The sequence below is a fragment of the Homarus americanus genome, unplaced genomic scaffold (assembly GCF_018991925.1).
Source record: "Homarus americanus isolate GMGI-L3 unplaced genomic scaffold, GMGI_Hamer_2.0 scaffold33468, whole genome shotgun sequence".
In the NCBI taxonomy this organism is placed as follows: Eukaryota; Metazoa; Arthropoda; class Malacostraca; order Decapoda; family Nephropidae; genus Homarus; species Homarus americanus.
Window position 1 is genome coordinate 8,289,498 of NW_024714177.1, and position 19,959 is coordinate 8,309,456.

Genomic DNA, 19,959 nt, shown 5'->3' on the forward strand with positions numbered 1-19,959 from the left:
AATGATTTTACTCAGCACAGAGGAAGCCAATACACAAAGGGTTCATAAAGATAATCAGACTATAATTATTCAGGAACTTCACACTTCTGACAAATGTCATGATATATTAGAAGCTGCTGGGACATCAACAAGCCCATTAACTGTAATTTGCTCTTTAGGGTCTCAACCAGAAAATCCTGTAAACCTTACAATCACAACACAGCAGTGACTCATTGCCAAAATGCACAAACACCACTGGGAACAGCAAAAAATGGGATCATGAGAAAGGAAGTCGGTACACTTCATATACACTGTGAGAATTGGAAACCGTGATGGAGGAAACCACAATTTGAGTAGGGAGACTTGTACAGTAAGGTGCAACTGCTAGATCTGGCAATGTGGTTATGATAAAAAATATGGCTTACTGTATTGGTTAGAGCTCTTGGCAGTGATGTTTTCCCTCAAAACTAGAATAATTTCCTGACTATCATACACTTATATAAAAGATACATTTTACACTTTCTAAACAAAAAGAGTAAAATTTATTTGGTAAATATGTGCATAATTTAACTGAAAGGTCAAACTATGTACATAAGTTGTCTGCAAGACCCTTAAGTTCAGGATAAGTTGGCTCTATACTGTATAATGAATCACCATCACGTGTCCACTTGGGATAAAATGTAAGAAAAACTTTTAGCTTTCACAGTCAAAATATATCCACTAACCATCATTCACCATAATAATACAGAACCTAAAAAAAAAATGTATGGCTAATACTGTACCAATAACCATCAGATAAATTATAATAAATCAAAGTGTGACATTCACGTCTCCAGGGATGATCCGATAGTAAAAGTCATGGAGCTGGCAAGAGGAGGGTTGTGGGCAGTTGGACTGTGAAGGTTGGGAAATAAAAATACATCTTAAACCCTGGTTCATTGGTTAGGAGCTGTTATGCAGCAATTTGCAGTGATCTGATGGAACAAGGTAGCCTGCTATTAATGCATGCTGAGCCACTTGATAATGGCAAGTACTGACGAGATGCTCTTGTGGAAATATCTCATAGGTAATTTGTTGATAACCCCGAAAAGATTTTATCAGGCAGGATACAAAAAGGTTTCACACAAAAAAACCCTGTCTCACAAAACCTCTCTGGCCTACCTCTTTTTGCTTTTAGTTCTTTACTATTTACAGTAGTCAACAATAAAATTCATGACATCTTAAATATATTTACCCTTAAATTTTTTTCATCTAATAATTTTCAAATTAACACAAGTTTTCACACAATTATGTATTTCAAATTTATTAATACTGTAACCAAGAAAAAGAAAGCAACCATATTGAGTGAATTTTTATTTACTAATATGACAAATTTAGCGTCTTACGCACCAACCTCTCTGCAATTTTGTTGAACTGTTCTCTATCATCTCTCCACATCTTTGCTGCATCAACATTTGCGCTGCTTTCATCATTTGGTTCTGAAATGACAATGAATATTTTGTTCTTATGGTCTACAATTAGTGAAGGTAAGTGTTTAATTAGGATATCAAACGAAGAAGTGACTTGAAAAGCTAATAAGATTAATTTGCTTATACGAATTTAATAAATTACCACTGGAATTAGCCCTCAGAACAGGGGAAAGGCGTGGGGGATCTCTCGGCTGTGCTCTGTCTCATGCCCTTAGAAACGATTGACAAATGGCAACGTAGTATTTTTTTTTTTTTTTACTGATCAATTATTAAAATTTTTATTTATTCCTCATATTTACTGTGATTGTGAAGTGCTTTCTCTCTGTTTTTTGACTGTAAAGTGAGCAGTGTAACTTTAAAAATGTCTCACAAGCTGTTGCTGAAGGCTCTTGCATCTGGGAAAGCCCAGGAAAAAAAAACATGTCTCTCGAGGTGAAGCTTGACATTGTGAAGTGGCCTGACTTGTTCTTAATGATATGGTGAGTGTTGTTTAATTGTTTTCTATTCATTTATTTTATTTGTGTAGGATTTTTTTTTTCTTATACCCAGTTGAGTCTGTATTTACGCGGTTTTGGTTTCACGTTTTGTCATTTAACGGTGGCTTGCCAGAATTGAAATGCTTTAATTACGCGGTAAATTTTGTCATTTACGCGGAGAGCAGCTGGCGGTCCAGCCGCACGCCATTTTGGATTCAAACCTCCGGCCATGCCTGACCACAAGCGGGGGGAAGCAGCACGGGGAGGGGTGCGCAGTATGTCGCTGTTGCGTTATCGGTGACGTCATATGACGTATCGGACTGTGATTGGGCCACGCATCCTTACCTCCCTCCCCCGCTAGCTGTGATTGGTTTAATGTAATATGACGTGCCCTGTCATGGGAGGGAAGAAGTCACTGACCTAGCAGGGCCTGTCTCATTGTTCTCAGTCCGCGTATACAGTTCTCTCTTGTGCCCGCTATTCCCCTCACAACGGCTGCCGCGGGACCCCCACCACCAGAGAAAAACATTGAATTACCTGGACCAAGCCATGATAATGTGAAGGAAATCATCGAGTTGGGGGAGAAACTTAAGCTCATCCTTGATAACTACCCAGACCAGCATCGGTATGAAGTGTCTAATGACCATCTGACGAAATTCATGGAGCCGTATATCCAGATCTATCTCGACAACATCAATGCTAGTCGCCAACGTAGTACTGAGGACTTCCTCCCCCGCAACCCACCACAACCACAAGCACAGCAACTAATCTGCCCTCTGTCTCGGAACCAGCCGCCATCCACGTGTGCCGACCCAGCTTTTCTACTAACGTAAGTGTTAAAAAACCTAATATTATTGATATTTCTCTTCATTATTAATTATGTATGCATACCATCATAAAATTAAGATGTTATTTTTACTACAACGTAGGTATTGTGTCGGAAAAAGTGGAGTTTGGCCCAGTCTCTATTTCAATTAATCCCGTATGTTCTATTATTTCATTTACGCGTTTCTCGTTTTATGCGGGCCTCCACGGGTTCAATTGATCGCGTACATGAAGACCCAACTGTACATGTGTATAGGACTGGCTGGGCACGTATCCTAGTGAATTCCATTTATGATATTTCAGTTTGTGATGTGGTTTTCAGGAATATAACCCTATCGAAATTGAGGTTTACCCATACCTAAATTGTCTCAAGCATTTTCTGGGTCAACAATTTGTCATATTACTTAAATACATATCTTATCTCGAGAATATTCTGCCTTATCTTATCTCGTCTGGATAATTTGTTTTAATATCTAGGTTTGCAACTGGTCTAAAGTCAACTCTGGTTTCTTATCTTGTACAGTATAATAATCAAGTGACCAGTTTTCTATTGTTTATATTTCATTTCTATTATCTAAAGCTAATTACAAATTGTTGCTTTTATTGTTTTTCTTAAATATGGCTTTGAAGTTTTTATTATAATTAAAGTTTTGTTTCCATGCAAGACTTCCTTCTCTCCTGCCATGTACTGTAATGAGGTTTCTCTTGAGATCTTTACCACTGACTAACTGTAGTAAAGCTTTCACATCACATAAGTATTCTGAGGTTTTCTTTCTCCAATTACTAATTCAGACTAGGGGAAAATCCCGTGAATTAACAAGCTAAGTAAACAATTTGGAAAAGCTAGGAATAAGTGAGAATTGCTTTTAGGGAACTCGCAACTTCTAAATATACTACATTTAATGTATTTTTTATTTAAAGTATGCATACAACAATGTTTTCTTTATTTTGTTCAAGATGCAAAACAATGTTCAGCTGAGTTTGTGTGAATGACACAGTGTAAGGAAGCAAAACTGATTTAGTCTACTGGTAGGCCTAGGTCCGAGGGTAACATGGATGACCTACTGTAGGGCAGTACGGCACAGGAAACTGAAATATCTACAAACTAGTTTGGCCTGCACAGTACAGTAATATCTCCGTTAGCTGGAATCCCTCTTAACCAGAACTCTCTGATAGCCGGAATTGAAATTTTCTCGGAAAATCGTTTCCAAAGCCAGAATTATCTTGAAATTCTGGCTTTGGGAACGATTTCCGAGGGGCACATTTTCTGGAAAATTTCAATAAAATTTTCCCGGTACCCGAAAATTTCTGGGGATGAGGGATTTTTTCTAGGTTTGAGAGATTAAAATCATGCACATTTTCCGGAAATTCTGAGAAAATTTTTCCAGTACAGTACACGGAAAATTACAGGGATTGGGGATTTCTTCCGGCTGTGAGATAAAATAGATCAAAATTCTGGGGATCGGGGATTTCTTTCTGGGTTCGAGAGATGATGTAATGCGCAATTTCTGGAACTTCCAAGAAAATTTTCCCGATACCTGGAAAATTCCGGGGATGAAGGATTTTTTTACCGGCTTCAAGGGAGTCATCTCGTTATCCAGAAATCTCTCACTCCCAGAAGTGCTCTGCACCAATTATTCCAGCTAACGGAGATATCACTACTATATTATTTGTTTCTAAAGTGTATGCTATATTATTTTATTTTATTTTATTTTCCTTATCAGCCTGAATTGTGCATCCTGTTGTTAAAACATGTCCTCCCCTCTGACTAGAGCTGCTCTTTGGAGAAAGATGTTTTAGTAGTTTGGATCTCACATATTCTGTTAAAACCTGTAAGTCATTGACTGGCTTTCACAAGGTCATGCCTTTCTGTATTTCTCAACATTTGCCAGGGTGGATATTAATATTTTGTATTTCAAACTCACCTGCCAGCATAGATACCACCGAGAGTAATATTTTCTCTACACTCTGGACTGGACTCCACCTTTCAGCACTGGTTTCATATCCCATGGGGTCATCACCTGGTGCGTGGAGGATGGAGATGCATACTCGGCCATCTGAGTAAACTGGTTAAATAATAACTCATTATTTACCCTTGCCGAGTCATAATTCATTAAGACAGAAATTTTTTTTGCACAGTTCTCCTAAATGCAATCAATACACAGTGAAAATTTGAGTAAGATAAAGAGTCAGTGGTTCCATGCAGGTTTATCCAGGTACTTCAAATACAGATGCACTCTGCAACATCTGCATGGTGCTGGAAGTGATTTTGGATGGTGATGGAAGTGTTAAAAAATATATTCACTTCCAATATTTACTGTATATTTTATCAATGTGAGTAGAGAGTAACGGAATAACGGAGTCAACGATATATATATACAGCTACTCCTCGACTTACGACCACCCAGACATACGACCGCCCCAGTTGTACCACTCCTCGACTTACAACGGGGTTAGGGACCCAAATCCAGGTCTTAAGTCGAAAATGCGAAAATAATGCATAGAAAATCTAAAATGGGTGTGTCTTTTTCTTCTCAGCACCACAAAACTCTCACTTTTAAGCTTGCCAGCCATTTTAAAGGAAATTACAAAATGAAAATTTTGTTTGCACACAGAGGAATGACTAACGTTGGGACTCGAAAATACGTAATTTGAAATTTTTTTGGTATGACTGGGGCCACTGTGTATATATATATATATATATATATATATATATATATATATATATATATATATATATATATATATATATATATATATATATATATATATATATATATATATATATATATATATATATATATATATATATATATATATATATATATATATATATATATATATATATATATATATATATATATATATATATATATATATATATATATATATATATATATATATATATACAGCGGTCCCTTGGTTAGCGAACGGTCCAATTAACAAAATTTCGGTTAACGAATTAGCTCCCAAAAGGATTTTCAGTTCGATTAACGAACAAAACTTGGATTAACGAAAGCCTGACGAGAACACGTTTTGTTGTGCTTATCAGCTGATCGGCTAGTCCGCCAATACGGTACAGTAATTGGTTCTATGTTCACATTCGTTTCCGGTGGAGTAAATATCAAGAAGGTTGTGCTCTTTAATATTTTTGCATTTTTTATACAGTTAACATATTGATAATATATGCAGTACAGGGAACTACATAGTTTTTATGCACTCATCAGCCGCTTGACTCACCCGCCAAAGCTTCTCTGTTTAACTTTGTTTACAGTGAAGGAAACATCGAGTTTGTTGATCTCCTGAATATTTTTACATTAAAATTATTGGTCATTCTGAAATTTAGTTAACATATTGATAATATATAGCACAGTGCAGTGTTGATTTAAATAAAATACAGTTATCTTTAATTACAGCTAATGAACTTAAAATTTTATTGGTGAAATTACTGCATCAAGCTTGGGTGAGAAAGATGATTCTCCTCAGTGTTCCTCTCCAAAAAGGAGAGAGGATTTTCATGTTAGAGAATCTGTCAGTCCAGAAGTTCCTGAGATTATTATGGAAGGTGACTCACCTTCCAAGAATTCTCTTCTCCCTCTCCACTCCCCCACTTCTAATTCCCATCATCATCATCAACCAGCAACATTCTACATACACACCTCAAAGTAAGTGTACAGTACTGCACTGCATTTTGTTTATACTTTGTATGTACTTTTCTGTGAGTTGGAACCAATTACCCAATATCCCATTGAAATAATAGATTCGGTTAACGAACAATTCTGTGGAACCAATTGTGTTCGTTAACCGAGGGACCACTATATATATACAGTATTACCCCGCTTTACGCGGTTTCAGTTTCCGCGATTTCTCATTTACGCGGTGCCTCGCCAGAACCGAACTTTCACTTTCCGCGGTGTATCTACTCATATACGCGGGAAGCGGCGCGGGCAGGATGCGCACAAGGTCGCCCAGTCATCAAAACATTACCGAGTTCTTCACCCGCCACCCACCACAGCTGGCCTAAGTCAGTGATAGTGAGGTTATGGACTTATATGGACTTTGAGGGGTTTGACAAAGAGGCCCTGCAAGCCTATGTGGTGGATAGTGATACAATTGATACAGGTGAGGGCCAATAATCTGCCCTCTGCCTCGGAACCAACCCCCCCATCCCTGTGTGCCCAGCCATCTTTTCTACTAATGTAAGTGTTAAAAAAACTAATATTATTGATATTTCTCTTAATTATTAATTGTGTGTGCATACCATCATAAAGTTAAGATAATATTTTTACTACAACATAGTTGTGTGTCGTCAAAAAGTGGAGTTTGGGGGTCGAGCCAGTCTCTATTGGAATTAATCCCATATGTTCTGTTGTTCACTTTACGCGGTACCCTGTGGGTTCAATTGACCGCGTAAATCGGGGTACTACTGTGTGTATATATATATATATATATATATATATATATATATATATATATATATATATATATATATATATATATATATATATATATATATATATATATATATATATATATATATCAATTGTATCACTATCCACCACAGAGGCTTGCAGGGCCTCTTTGTCAAACCCCTCAAAGTCCATATCCTCACTATAATTATCACTATCACTGACTTGGGCCGGCCGTGGTGGGTGAAGAACTCTGTAATGTTTTGATGACTGGGCGACCTTGTGCGCACCATGCTCGCGCCACTTACACAACATGGCGGATGGCGGGAGAGATGGCGGGAGGTTTGGATCCAAAAATGGTGCGGCTCGCCAGCCGCTCTCCGCGTAAAGGGGTACACGCACCGCGGAATGTGAGCATTCTTGTTTCGGCAGGGTACCGTGTAAACGTGGAAATGCGGAATGTGGGACCGCGTAAAGCGAGGGTTGACTATATATATATATCTACACTGTTTATCGTTAACTCTGTTACTCTCTGCTCATGTTGATAGAATATACAGTAAATGCTTTACATACTGTATACAGTACCATGTGACACACCCACACTACAAACCCACTGCACTCCTCTCCACATACACACCACACATAGCCCACACACATTCTTGACCTATTATTCCATACTAAAATAAGAACATTATAACTGTAAATATAGTAATGCGTATTAATATTGCTGTGCACACTCAACCTGGTAATGCAAATTAAAACAAATGGGCCAAGACTGGGCCTTTAGAGCTGCCATGCCCCTACACCTTCAACAGTTTTTAATGCTCCATAATATGTTTTGAGCATTTCAGATAAGATGCTTTTAATTTTCATGTGAAGTTGATATTCATCAGTAATATTCAGGAATATACATATGTTAAACTTAATCATTGACATAATCGGTAGAACAGGCACCTTTATGACAATTGAAAGCAACTCCTTGGCAGTGGAGGTGTCGGCTTCTACCTCTCTGTCTCCAACACAGAACACATGATCACCTTTTACGAAAATATCACTGTGGGAATGGGTACTACAGTACTCCATTACTGTTACAGTAAGACAATCCCCCTCTCCCCCCAAGTCAGACTTTCATAAGTTGGAAACCCCCATTAGTCTGCCATCACTTAACTTACACCTCAGAGTCAGAATTGGTGGTAACCCCCGATCTACCTCCTCGTATCCTCGATTCCAATAGTCATTAAACCAAGAAATAAATGCTGCTTTTAAGCAGCCCCTTTTGTCCTCCAACTCAAGATTCATCAATAATTGTCCGCTACAATATATAATCTCAAAAATCATCTGCTACAATGTAAGTACACGGTAAATAAGTATTGTCAACTTTAATTTTGTTTTTAGATGTGGTTTTTCAGCAAAAATGGTGGTCGAAATTACCCCCCCCCCCCGACGGTAATTTCGACCACATAAGTCAACTAACAGGCCCCCACAGTCTGACTTGAAGGGTCTTACTGTACTGGAACATAGATTCTGCAAATCATTTTAATGTTCATTGGTTAATCTCATCCATAATGTGAACTGTGTGTGTATTGCACTAATAGTTGGACAAAGTATTAATGTTGAAGCAAATGCATTCCTCTTTAGCCCATACTGATGATGTATGTGTACTGATAGACCAATGAGTTGAGGGATGGGGTATCCAAAACTCGGTGGAATTTGAAGAGTATAATCAGTTGACTTTACCTTTAAAGCAACAAACAAAACATCGGTTTAGTATTATTAACAATATACAGTAAAAGTCCAAAAATCTGGACCACCCGAGAATCCGGACTTTTCGAAAACTAATTTTTTTTTAGCGGGCTTTTGTGTGTATGTGCGCATGCGTGAGCACCACAGCTGCACAGCGACAACAAGCGACCACACGGTCGCCACTTTAAAACGAGCAATCAAACTGTGACAACATACCGTATATACTCGTCTATAACCCCCCTCGTTTATAGGTCGACCCTGATTTTTTTACCAAGAAATCGTTAATTTATGATATTCCTCGTTTATAGTTCGACCCACATTTTTGAGGGTAATGGAACAACAAAACTTTCAGTAAAAACACTCTACGTCCTATAAACTGAGGCTCGCCGTGCCTGAAACATGAGTGCCGAAGGCAAATTGTTTACCATTTATTATTACGACACTTTACACCGAAACGCAGGTAGTTTCAACAAAAATATTGTATATTTCCATTCAAGTATTTATTCAAGTCAATTAGGAGGGAATAATATTGTAATACAACAGTTTTTTAACTAAACCATTCGAAAAGCGATTACGGTAACATCTTTTGAACGAAAGAAAGCGAAAGTCATTGTTTTCGTCACGATTTTATCCCACTTTCCACTGTAATGCGTATGTAATTTCAGCAAAAATATTACATTTCCGTGAATGTATTATATCAAGCACAGTATGAATAGAATATCATAGTAATATAACAGAATTTTAACCGAAAACTATTAAAAAAACGAGTAACATCTCAAGAACATCGGAAGCTTAGGTAAAGTCCTTTGTTTTCGTCATGTATTTTATCCTATTTTACATTGAAATACATCACGTTTCAGCAAAACTACTATTTATTTCCGAGAATATATTCATTCAGGCGCAGTTTAGGTAAAATATACGTGTGATGTAATAGTTTTTTAACTGAAAACGATTTGAAAAACACGTACCCTCTAGCCCTGTTCAAGGAAAGGATTGGGAGAAGCTGTTTGGTGCTGCAGACGATGACAAGGAAAATGATTTTGATGGATTATAATGAAAATATTCAGAAATATGGTATCGTATTATTTATTCAAGTCAATTAGGATATAATATTATCGTAATACAACAGTTTTTTAACTGAAAACCATTCGAAAAGCGATTACGGTAACATCTTTTGAACGAAAGAAAGCGAAAGTCATTGTTTTCGTCACGATTTTGACCCACTTTCCACTGTAATATGTACGTCATTTCAGCAAAAATATTACATTTCCATGAGTGCATTATATCAAGCACAGTATGAATAGAATACCATTGTAATATAACAATATTTTGAGTCCTACTCTTTCCATTTACAGAGTACTGTACAAGCCCATAATAATGGCTCCTAAAGTAGATAAACTTCATTGTGTGAAGAGAAAGAAGAACACGTTGAAATTGAGTAACAAACTTGAAATAATTAAGAAACTAGAACGTGGTGTGAGCAATACTGTTCTAATGGAAACATACGACATTGGAGATATAAAAAAGGCAAAGAATAAAATTCTAGAATTCACAGCTTTTTCATTAAAACTGCTCGTTTTGATAAATGAAGCATGCTATATTTGCTAATGAATAAACTATCAAAATGTACCTGTTCATCTCTTCTTTATTCCTCCTTAAATTTGAATTTTAAAAGTACTGCCTGAGAATCCGGAAAATCCGGACCGACCCAATCCCCAAGCAGTCCGGATTTTTGGACTTTTACTGTAACATATCTTTAGCATCTTAATAAATATCAGGAAATAGCTGGCATCTATAACATTGCTGGGATTACCAACTTTACCTCACTGCACCTCCATTCCATCACTTGCCAAGCTCCCCCTCACTCTATAACACCCCCATTTCCCCCTACATCATACTGTGCCATCTATGGGTAAATTGAACTACTGTTTCAGACTGGCAACTCAGTAAGTCTCATAATTCATGGGGAGAGAGAGAGAGAGCGCATTGCTGTTGTCACATTAGCTATATCTCGCAGACAGGTAGACCAGGTGGAACTGTTGCATTGTACCTAGGATAGAAATTTAGTATCCTGGTCTAACATTTCATTTACAGAGAGACAAGGTAGATAACCCAATTTATCTTCTTAATCCTTGTAACTAGACAATTTATATAATGCCAAGGAGGAAATTAACTTAACTATTCTTAGTTAAGGATGAGAACGTGTTTCTGGCATCACATACAGCCAGATGTATTTCATATGCTTTTATGAGTCTGTAGCTCCCTAGATCATTATCATATATTTTCTGTACAGGAATATTTCTTTAAAAGCTGCCTCTTAAAATGCTGTTTCATTATATCACTCAATGTTCTGGAAGAAATTTTTAGCAACAAACCATAAACAAATATTTTAATGTAATATTGCTGGTAATGTAGCCAAGCAGTCAGAGAAAAGCATTTGTGTGAATGAATGCATGTCACAGAACATGTGGAGGTGAGTAAGCCTCAGATTATTATTGTTTGTAACATGGGTTTGGTAAAGTAAACCATCTGAACCCATCTGTATATTTTATGTCCACAGTTAAAAAAAATTATTTTTTTCATTTATGAAATGTTTAATGTGTTTAATGCATTTATTATGAGTACATTATTATTATTATTATTATTATTATTATTATTATTGACTCAAAGAAGCCCTCATATAACACTCATAATATGAATAACGTCACAAACACATCTCCATTGGAAACACATTAGTAAAGTATATTGACCTCTTATAGCACTATGTTTTCCAGAAACACATCTTGAGCACTATAAGAGTATGCCTGTACAGCTCTTGAAAATATTCAGATTTATCAGTATTATTTAATAAATTTATTAAAACATTTATGAACGAGTCTGACCCTATATTTAATAATCAACTGTCTCACAATTATTGTGAGACAGTTTAAAAAAAAGGTGGTATTCTTCTGAATACTGACAGTCATTAATCAACAATGTGGCATATACTAATCCAGCAGTACAGTAATAAATAAGTTAGGTACAGTAATATAAAACCAACTCTATTTCAATTTGATAATACAGCAGGAATTTAGGGCAGGAGTATGAGCTTCCTTTTATGGGTGGACAGGTCTGACTTTTGAAAATCTACATTTTATTTCAACCTTTGACCAGAAGTCTCCCTTGACCTTGAGTCAGTCACAAGATCAGATGGGATCGAGTCTTCAACCCTCATTCTGCTTGGTGAAAAAATGCTAATTGCTGAAGAAAATTTGATCTCATTTCATCTGGCTATTGACTTAACAAAGCTCTTTGGTAACAGGTACACTCTGCCAAAGGAGATTTAGCTATTTGGATCTTGAAAGTCATTCACTGATGATCCTTAGGCCATTAAAAAAAAAACTTACTGTTGGGATGAAACATTTCACAAGTGAACTGCATCTTGGGTGGTGACAGAGGGTAGTCTGGAGGGAATATCAACTTGGCTGGAAAGACTCCACACTCAAAACAAGTTCCTTCAGGACCCCTAAAAAGATTCACATATGTAAGAGAAATGGTATAACTCAAAATACCTATTAGTCCGTTATTACTACAGTACATGACATTGAGGACTATGGTGTTTGAGTGGATACAGCACTTGCCTCCTGTTCCATGGGTCGGTGGTTTGATCCCCAAGCACTCCCTGTTCACCTAGTTGTAAATGGGTACCCAAGTTTACAACTTGGGGGAAATGAATGCGATAGAGTACAGTACCAGCCATGCCGCCTCCTTGTGTACCAAAGGCTTAGTATACAGTGTGCTGTATCCACACTGTCCCTAATGGGCAGTCATACCTATGGGACCAACTTTCACTTCACATCTTATTAAAAACTATAACTTAAATCTTAAGATAAAATTTATTTTTATCTGTGCAGCACAGTAAGTAAGACCCCTCTAAATCAGACAGCGATAAGTCACAAACCCCCATAAGTTGGACAAGCTCCACCTGCCACCAATTAGAGTACTGGTACAATAATGATATATTTTAACCATAATATCCATGCTTGCAAAAATATATTCGTATACAACTCACATGATAAGCGCCTCCCATTCAAAAAAGTTCTCTTCATTAGTTGGTCCAGCAATGATACCCTCGGGAGGATTTAATGTCAACTCTGAAAAGAAAAAATTCTGGAATTAAAGTACACTAATAATATTCCTTGTACCAGAAAATTTCACATCTCTTTAATAACATCATCATTCTGATTAACCATACAATGTATCAGTAATGTACTGTGAGTATGAACTGTTGAATTTTCAGTTCACTTAAATGAAGCAAACCCTACAAGTGCACTGGTGAGTCAATAAAAGAACTTGGATAACAGCACAGTTGTTAGAAGAATGATTTGTGAACTGTTTTTGTGGAAAGCTATTACCGTGACTTTCAGCTTATCTGCACACCCCCACTCCTCCCAATTAGTCTATCTTATAAGGTATGGCAAGAATCACTTTGAGGCAGTATGGTAGCAAAACTTTAATAGTAGTGGAAGGGCCTCACTGCAGGATGGGTGTGTGGGACCCATTTTTTTTTATGCCTGGAAGTCACCAGGGGTCATACCCCTATTTTCTTTTCTTTTTAATAATTTTGAACACCCCTTTAATAGTATGCTGATATGGCAAAGAAAGTCCTTTAAAATCTTTTACAAAAGTTTGCAGTGCAAGAATACCCCACTATTTGCAACCCTGCTTATTCACAGTTTATATTTTAACACCAACATTCGATATTCGCAAAGCATATCCCGCTTATTTGCAAAGCGAATTGGAAAACATTATATCTATGGAGATGGCATGTTGCTATAAAATAGGAAAAATGAAGAGCATGGGTGTGTATGTGTGTGAAGAGAACTTGTATGTGGACTTAGCTTGTCGCCAAGTTAGACTGTCCCTGGAGCTTCATCTCCCTAGCTCACCAGGCCAATCTGTGTTATTGTTGTTTTCAATTTATATATATATATATATATATATACAGTACTTCATTTTTAGTCCATATAACACGCGGACTTTGAACATATAATCAATGACCTCACCAGCCAGGATTTGAACCCTCGACCTACTGGGTGGGACTAGGGACTAGCGTTCCCTAGTCCCACCCAGTAGGTCGAGGGTTCGATTCCTGGCTGGTGAGGTCGTTGATTATATATATATATATATATGTATATATATATATATATATATATATATATATATATATATATATATATATATATATATATATATATATATATATATATATATATATATATATATATATATATACAGTGGGGTATGCTATAACGAATCTAATTGGTTCTAGAACCTTGTTCGTTATAGCATTCGTTCGTTATAGGATTAATCCATTCCAGGCCCCCAAATACAACCACTTAACACTGAAAAATATAATATTAAATTGTAAAAATTGTAAAAAAGTGCATAAATATGCATCTAAACCCTTGAAATGAAGAATATCATTAATACTTGTAATACAGAAACAATAAATTAGTAAAAAAAAAAATTTTTATAATGTTCGTTGTAGGAGTTTCGTTCGTTATAGCATTATCAGTTTTATAGGTAAAACCATTCGTTATAGGAATATTCGTAGTAGGATCCGTTCGTTATAGCATACCCCACTGTGTGTATATATATATATATATATATATATATATATATATATATATATATATATATATATATATATATATATATATATATATATATATATATATATATATATATATATATATATATATAATTTTTGTGTGTGAATTTTCTTTGCTAAGAAACACAACAGGGGAAAAAGCATTAGGATGATTCATGACCATATCGACATATAATTTGCATTGGTAGTTAAATGCTTTTTTGTGTTCATAGAAGCATTACTGTAATTCAGGTCTCACATTGGACATAATCTTAACACACAATACCAAAAATGATACATACACACACTAATGTCAACTCACAAACTATCATGATAGCAAGCAAAAGTAGTCACACAACAGCAAATTGGGTGGAGGAATATAACTTTTCCTTATCAGGTTTTTGTCCATAGTATTTCTTTTCATCAGGAAATAAATATGCAGATGATGTTGGTATGTATGTGTATGAGTTGTTGCCATCAGCATTTACCTGGGTGTAAGGATGCATCATTGTCAGAATACTTATAGATATTAACAATAATACTATTACATTTCATACCAACTAATAAGAAACAACAGCCATTTTTTCCCCAGGTTACGAATGGGTTCCGTTCCTGAGGCCGTCCTTAAGTCGGAATGCATACCCTATGTGCACTATATCATAGCCCATGTCCTTTTATACATCTCGAATCACTTAATTTAAGAAAAAAAAATTAAGTGAATGACAAAATACAGTACAGTAGTACCCCGCTTAACGCGGTCAATTGAACCCACAGGGTACCGCGTTAAGTGAAAACCGCGTTAAGTGAACAACAGAACATATGGGATTAATTCCAATAGAGACTGGCCCGACCCCCAAACTCCACTTTTTGACGACACACAACTATGTTGTAGTAAAAATTTTATCTTAACTTTATGATGGTATGCACACACAATTAATAATTTAGAGAAATATCAATATTATTAGGTTTTTTAACACTTGCATTAGTAGAAAAGATGGCTGGGCACACGGGGATGGGGGGTTGGTTCCGAGGCAGAGGGCAGATTATTGGCCCTCACCTGTATCACTTGTATCAATTGTATCACCATCCACCACAGAGGCTTGCAGGGCCTCTTTGTCAAACCCCTCAAAGGCCATATAAGTCCATATCCTCACTATAATTATTACTATCACTGACTTGGGCCGGCTGTGGTGGGTGGCGGGTGAAGAACTCGGTAACGTTTTGATGACTGGGCGACCTTGTGCACATCGTGCCCGCGCCGCTTCCCGCGTATATGATGAAAAATTCCGCGTTAAGTGAAAGTTCAGCTCTGGCGAGGCACCGCGTATATGATAAAACGCGTTAAGTGAAACCGCGTTAGGCGGGGTAATACTGTATAGGAAAGTAAAAATTAAAGTTTAACACTTATATTGAAACCTGGGACTGGCTTGCATGGTAAGAGGGGCATTTGTAGGAGTGACACGCTTTATTGGGATGGTTGAACCGAAACTTTCTTCTTTTCATCATAAATCTCCCTGTAGCATCGTAGATATTCAGTAATACCTCTATGAATCTTGGTGAATCTTGTTCTTTAAATTTAAACAGTCCTTCTTCAATAAGCCTGAAACCATCTGCCATTTCTTTGGTGATGAATCCCTTTGGTTATGGAGTTTCAGCTTCCTCTACATCCTCTGACAAAATTTGCTTCTCCAGTTTAATCAGGTCCTCATTGCTTAAATCTTCAGTATGAGGCTCAAGCAACTGTGTGACATCATCCTCATGAATATCAAGCTGGATTTGGTTCCCAAGGTCTACCACTGTCTGTGTCACTTTTCCAATATAATTTTCAGAGCCCCTGAAATCGTGGACAAACTTGTGGGCAGTGTTTTTTCCAAACACCATTTGTCCTTACCTTGAACTGGTTAAACCAGCCCCTACTAGCAACAAAATCTTCCCCATTACTTTCACCAACACGTGGTCAGCATAAAAGCTTATTGCTTTTTCCTGAATCAAGGCTAGACTTAGAGGCAAATCCCTTTGATTTTGATCTGCCATTCATATCACTAACAATCTTTCCATTACAATTCACAATCCACTTTTTTTTTGTTATCACAGTTGAGTGCATTAGTCTTGATCCTTTTACATATTCAAGAATTTTCTCTTTGTCTTTCAAAACTGTTCCAACCATTGAACGACTTGCATCATGTTTGCATTTGGGAGCCATGATGAGGGTCGAAAAAAAAGAGTTAAAAAGAAAAAACAAAGTTTTCACTTAATCACACATGTTTAGGTGATGGGGGAAAAGCGTACTGATGCTCCTGCTCCCTCAAGGAGGGTGACTGGGTGCGATGCATCAATCCCCACATGCAGCTCCACCTCCCGGGTATGCCGCGTAAACTAGTTCTTGTATGTAACTGCTAGGAACCATTGTACTTATGGTGGATTTTTAAAATAATTGACATTATGGGACCTCGTTCATATTAGCGGGTGTTTTTAAGTCGGGGACCCCCTGTACTGTACTGTATTCGGTTAGGCTAAATTACCAGTCACTGCAAAATAGCCTGACAGGCATATTTTGGGCTATTTTGCCGGCCCATTTATGTATAATATTATATACAAGGTAATAGTATTTATTGTAGCATGCAGAGAAAAACACGATTTATGATGCTATTTATGTACAAAAAAATTAGTTGTAAGGTTAGGGACCAGCAAAATAGCCCAAAACAGCCTGTCAGCTAAAGTTTTTCTCTATATCTATGATCATAAATCACCCGTAGTAAAGAGGCCATGAAGGATGAGTAAAATTGCGGGGTAAAACACAGTGAAAAAGTAACCATGTGACACTAAAATAATTTTTCTATGTTCTTTATACGTGAAGAAATTAATTATTTGATTACCGGTAATTATTTGTTGTAAATACAGTATACCTGCAAAAAATCTGCCCTTGTTGTCTGTTGTTTGTTTACAACCGACCTACTTGGTCGGAGTGTACTCTCACTTCCACAAAAAAAAATTAATTACACCATGATGCTTCAACAAAGTTGCTTTCCCGTATTGGTACCTGATATCAAAATACGTACAGTACTTTCTACTTAATATGGTGGGGGTCCAGTTGAAGTTAGGTTAGGTAGGTTTCATTGGTTGGTTAGGTCAGGATCTAGCAAATGCCACCTTTTAAAATACATTTTACTGGTTAATATTCATTTAATGGCAGTGTCAAGATTTTCGTATTTGGTTAGGTTAGGCTTGAACAGTGATTTGGAAGTTGAAATGATTTTGAGAAAAGTTTTTTTGGTGTATTTCTATTTTCATAACAAAAAGGAGCCACAGCCATAAAACGAATATTGGCTAATATAGAGGACTACACAGCCGATGTGTTATTTGTTTTGATTTTTATATTCTTACTATATTTTTATCAGTGAGTTATGATATTATCTTTTTTTTTGGAAATTGCTTCATTTAGTAGATAATTATGTGACTAGGCGTGCACTACTTTGTCTTTCTCAGCGTGATGCGACAGTACATCGCCAATCATCTCCGATCAATGACAGTCGCCAGTACATGTTAATAAGCCACACAGATTGGGCGGTTGCTCTCACGTCCACAAAATTGTTTTAAATTACACCATATCATAATAAGTTCTTTCTGTTTAATATGCTGGGGGGGTCCGGACGGTTGAGCCTCTCAGCTAGGAAGTTGTGAGGTCAGGTAGGTTTCTTTGGTTAGGTTGGTGAGGTCTTCAAACAATGGTTCTGCCACTTGATTTTCTGGTATTTTTATAATAGTTCACACAACATTCCTACCCCTAATCTTTTATCATATTCAAAAAAGACGTCTAATTTTAAGATAATTTTCTAATATTATATTGCTGTTGGAAATGTATAATGACAGAGATTGCGCATGCCAAATCTTTCTCTATTTAATTCCATTAAACTTCCGCCATTCTCGCCAACCCGACCTCCCACTCAGTGTGTTCCCTTCATAAATCGTCAGGCGCATGTGTTCCCGTACATGTCACGCGGCCAATCAAAAGCGTTCTTCTTTTTGCCATCAATTAAAATGAATTGTGGTTTCTGCTATTAGAATTCGCGGTATTTTTTGCCCAATCAGATTCAACTGTGATTTTGGGTCTCATGCTTCGAAATTCAAATTCATTTCCAACCATGGAAGTCTGTGATGGGTATCACTTCAATTATATGGAGTTAATTGCACGCTTTGGGGAAAAAAACGAACAAGCAATAGCAGGTTTTTAGGTTTCATGGTATTTTCCCGACCTCAGTAAAAACACAGTGAGAGTTAGGTTAGGTCAGGTTAGGTTAGGTCATCCCAAAAAAGATTAGGTTTATATATTTTCTAGTGTTTTTTTTTTGGGGGGGGGGGGTGTATTTTGTATTCACTTGGCCATGATTTTTGTCGGAAAACGCCCCACCCAAAACCCCGATTCCCAACAGGATCCCCTATCTTGTTGGGGGTAGAAGGGGGGCAATAACTAAAAAAACAAGCAATTTCCAACGAAAATCAAGGTCAGAACCAAACAAAACACAAAAATACACTAGAAAAACATAGTTTTGACTTTCTAATAGAGTTGTGTGAACTAATATAAATTTACCGATTTTCTTATCAACTACGGTTAAGTTTAATTTAGAAATAACCACTTTAACACGTTTTCCATAACTATGACAGTGTCCACTATAAAACACAGGGAAATTGCGGCATTTTTAAATTCCTTTTCTATGAAAAATCAGCGACTGTGAAGTTGTAATTACCCGAATATTTACCTATCTACTATAATGATTCGAACATATGGTAAAAATGAACGAAATCAAACAACTTAAGGTGTTAGCCATCTACTCCAGTATTACCAAAACTTTTTAAAAATAAATAGAGTAAACTGAATTTTGTCCATCAGTTTCTACCACAACAAAGATAAAAGTAGAAATGCAATAAAATTCAAGTGAAAATGTCTGCTCACTGACACTACTGATGGGAGTATTCACTTTGTGTCTCAAGGCATAAATAATTATACAATATCAGGGTTTAGAGTTGTTGTTTTTCCGGTACTAACGTTTGTACTCCGTCATAAGTCGTTTCAGTGCTCTGCCAGCCATGGTGTGTCTCGAGGTAATTGAGGTGACAGCGCCAGCAAGTCCTGGGCTGGAAGATGTTTACATTCTCGCACCTAACAGCTGATTTTGGGCGGTTACATCGAGAACACTGGGAGTGGGAAGAGAAAATTTAATGAGGTTAATGCATTTTGAGATTATATATATATGTGTGTGTGTGTGTAAGTAAATCACTGTGTGTGTATGTGTTTTATTAAGAATCCCCCCCCCCGTCCTCACCTTGTTTTAATTCAGTAAATAAATTAATCCTTGTTCTCACTGATGAAACACTTTCCCTTAAAAGTTTTGGTACCTTAGGGAAAAATTCTTCAGATCAGAAGAGTG

The 19,959-nt window shown here is 36.8% G+C and overlaps 1 protein-coding gene across 1 annotated transcript; it reads right to left on the reverse strand.

Annotated features, from left to right (window-relative positions):
* Positions 1-1,319: 1,319 nt before the first annotated feature.
* LOC121877847 (ubiquitin-conjugating enzyme E2 G2) lies at positions 1,320-19,726 on the reverse strand. Its single transcript, XM_042383747.1, has 5 exons — positions 19,578-19,726; positions 12,953-13,034; positions 12,288-12,406; positions 4,675-4,815; positions 1,320-1,457 (listed from the first exon to the last, which is right to left on the reverse strand). The coding sequence occupies exons 1-5, from the start codon at positions 19,618-19,620 to the stop codon at positions 1,339-1,341; spliced, it is 504 nt and encodes a 167-aa protein (XP_042239681.1). The 5' UTR covers positions 19,621-19,726; the 3' UTR covers positions 1,320-1,338.
* Positions 19,727-19,959: the final 233 nt, after the last annotated feature.

Excerpts from the sequence above, each read along its gene's own strand:
- LOC121877847 (XM_042383747.1), bottom strand. The coding sequence starts at position 19,620 with ATGGCTGGCAGAGCACTGAAACGACTTATGACGGAGTACAAAC. Across the intron at positions 13,035-19,577 it reads ACTTATGACGGAGTACAAAC|AGTTGACATTAAATCCTCCC; the intron begins GTTAGTACCGGA and ends TTTTCTTTTCAG. Across the intron at positions 4,816-12,287 it reads TGAAATGTTTCATCCCAACA|TTTACTCAGATGGCCGAGTA; the intron begins GTAAGTTTTTTT and ends TTATTTAACCAG.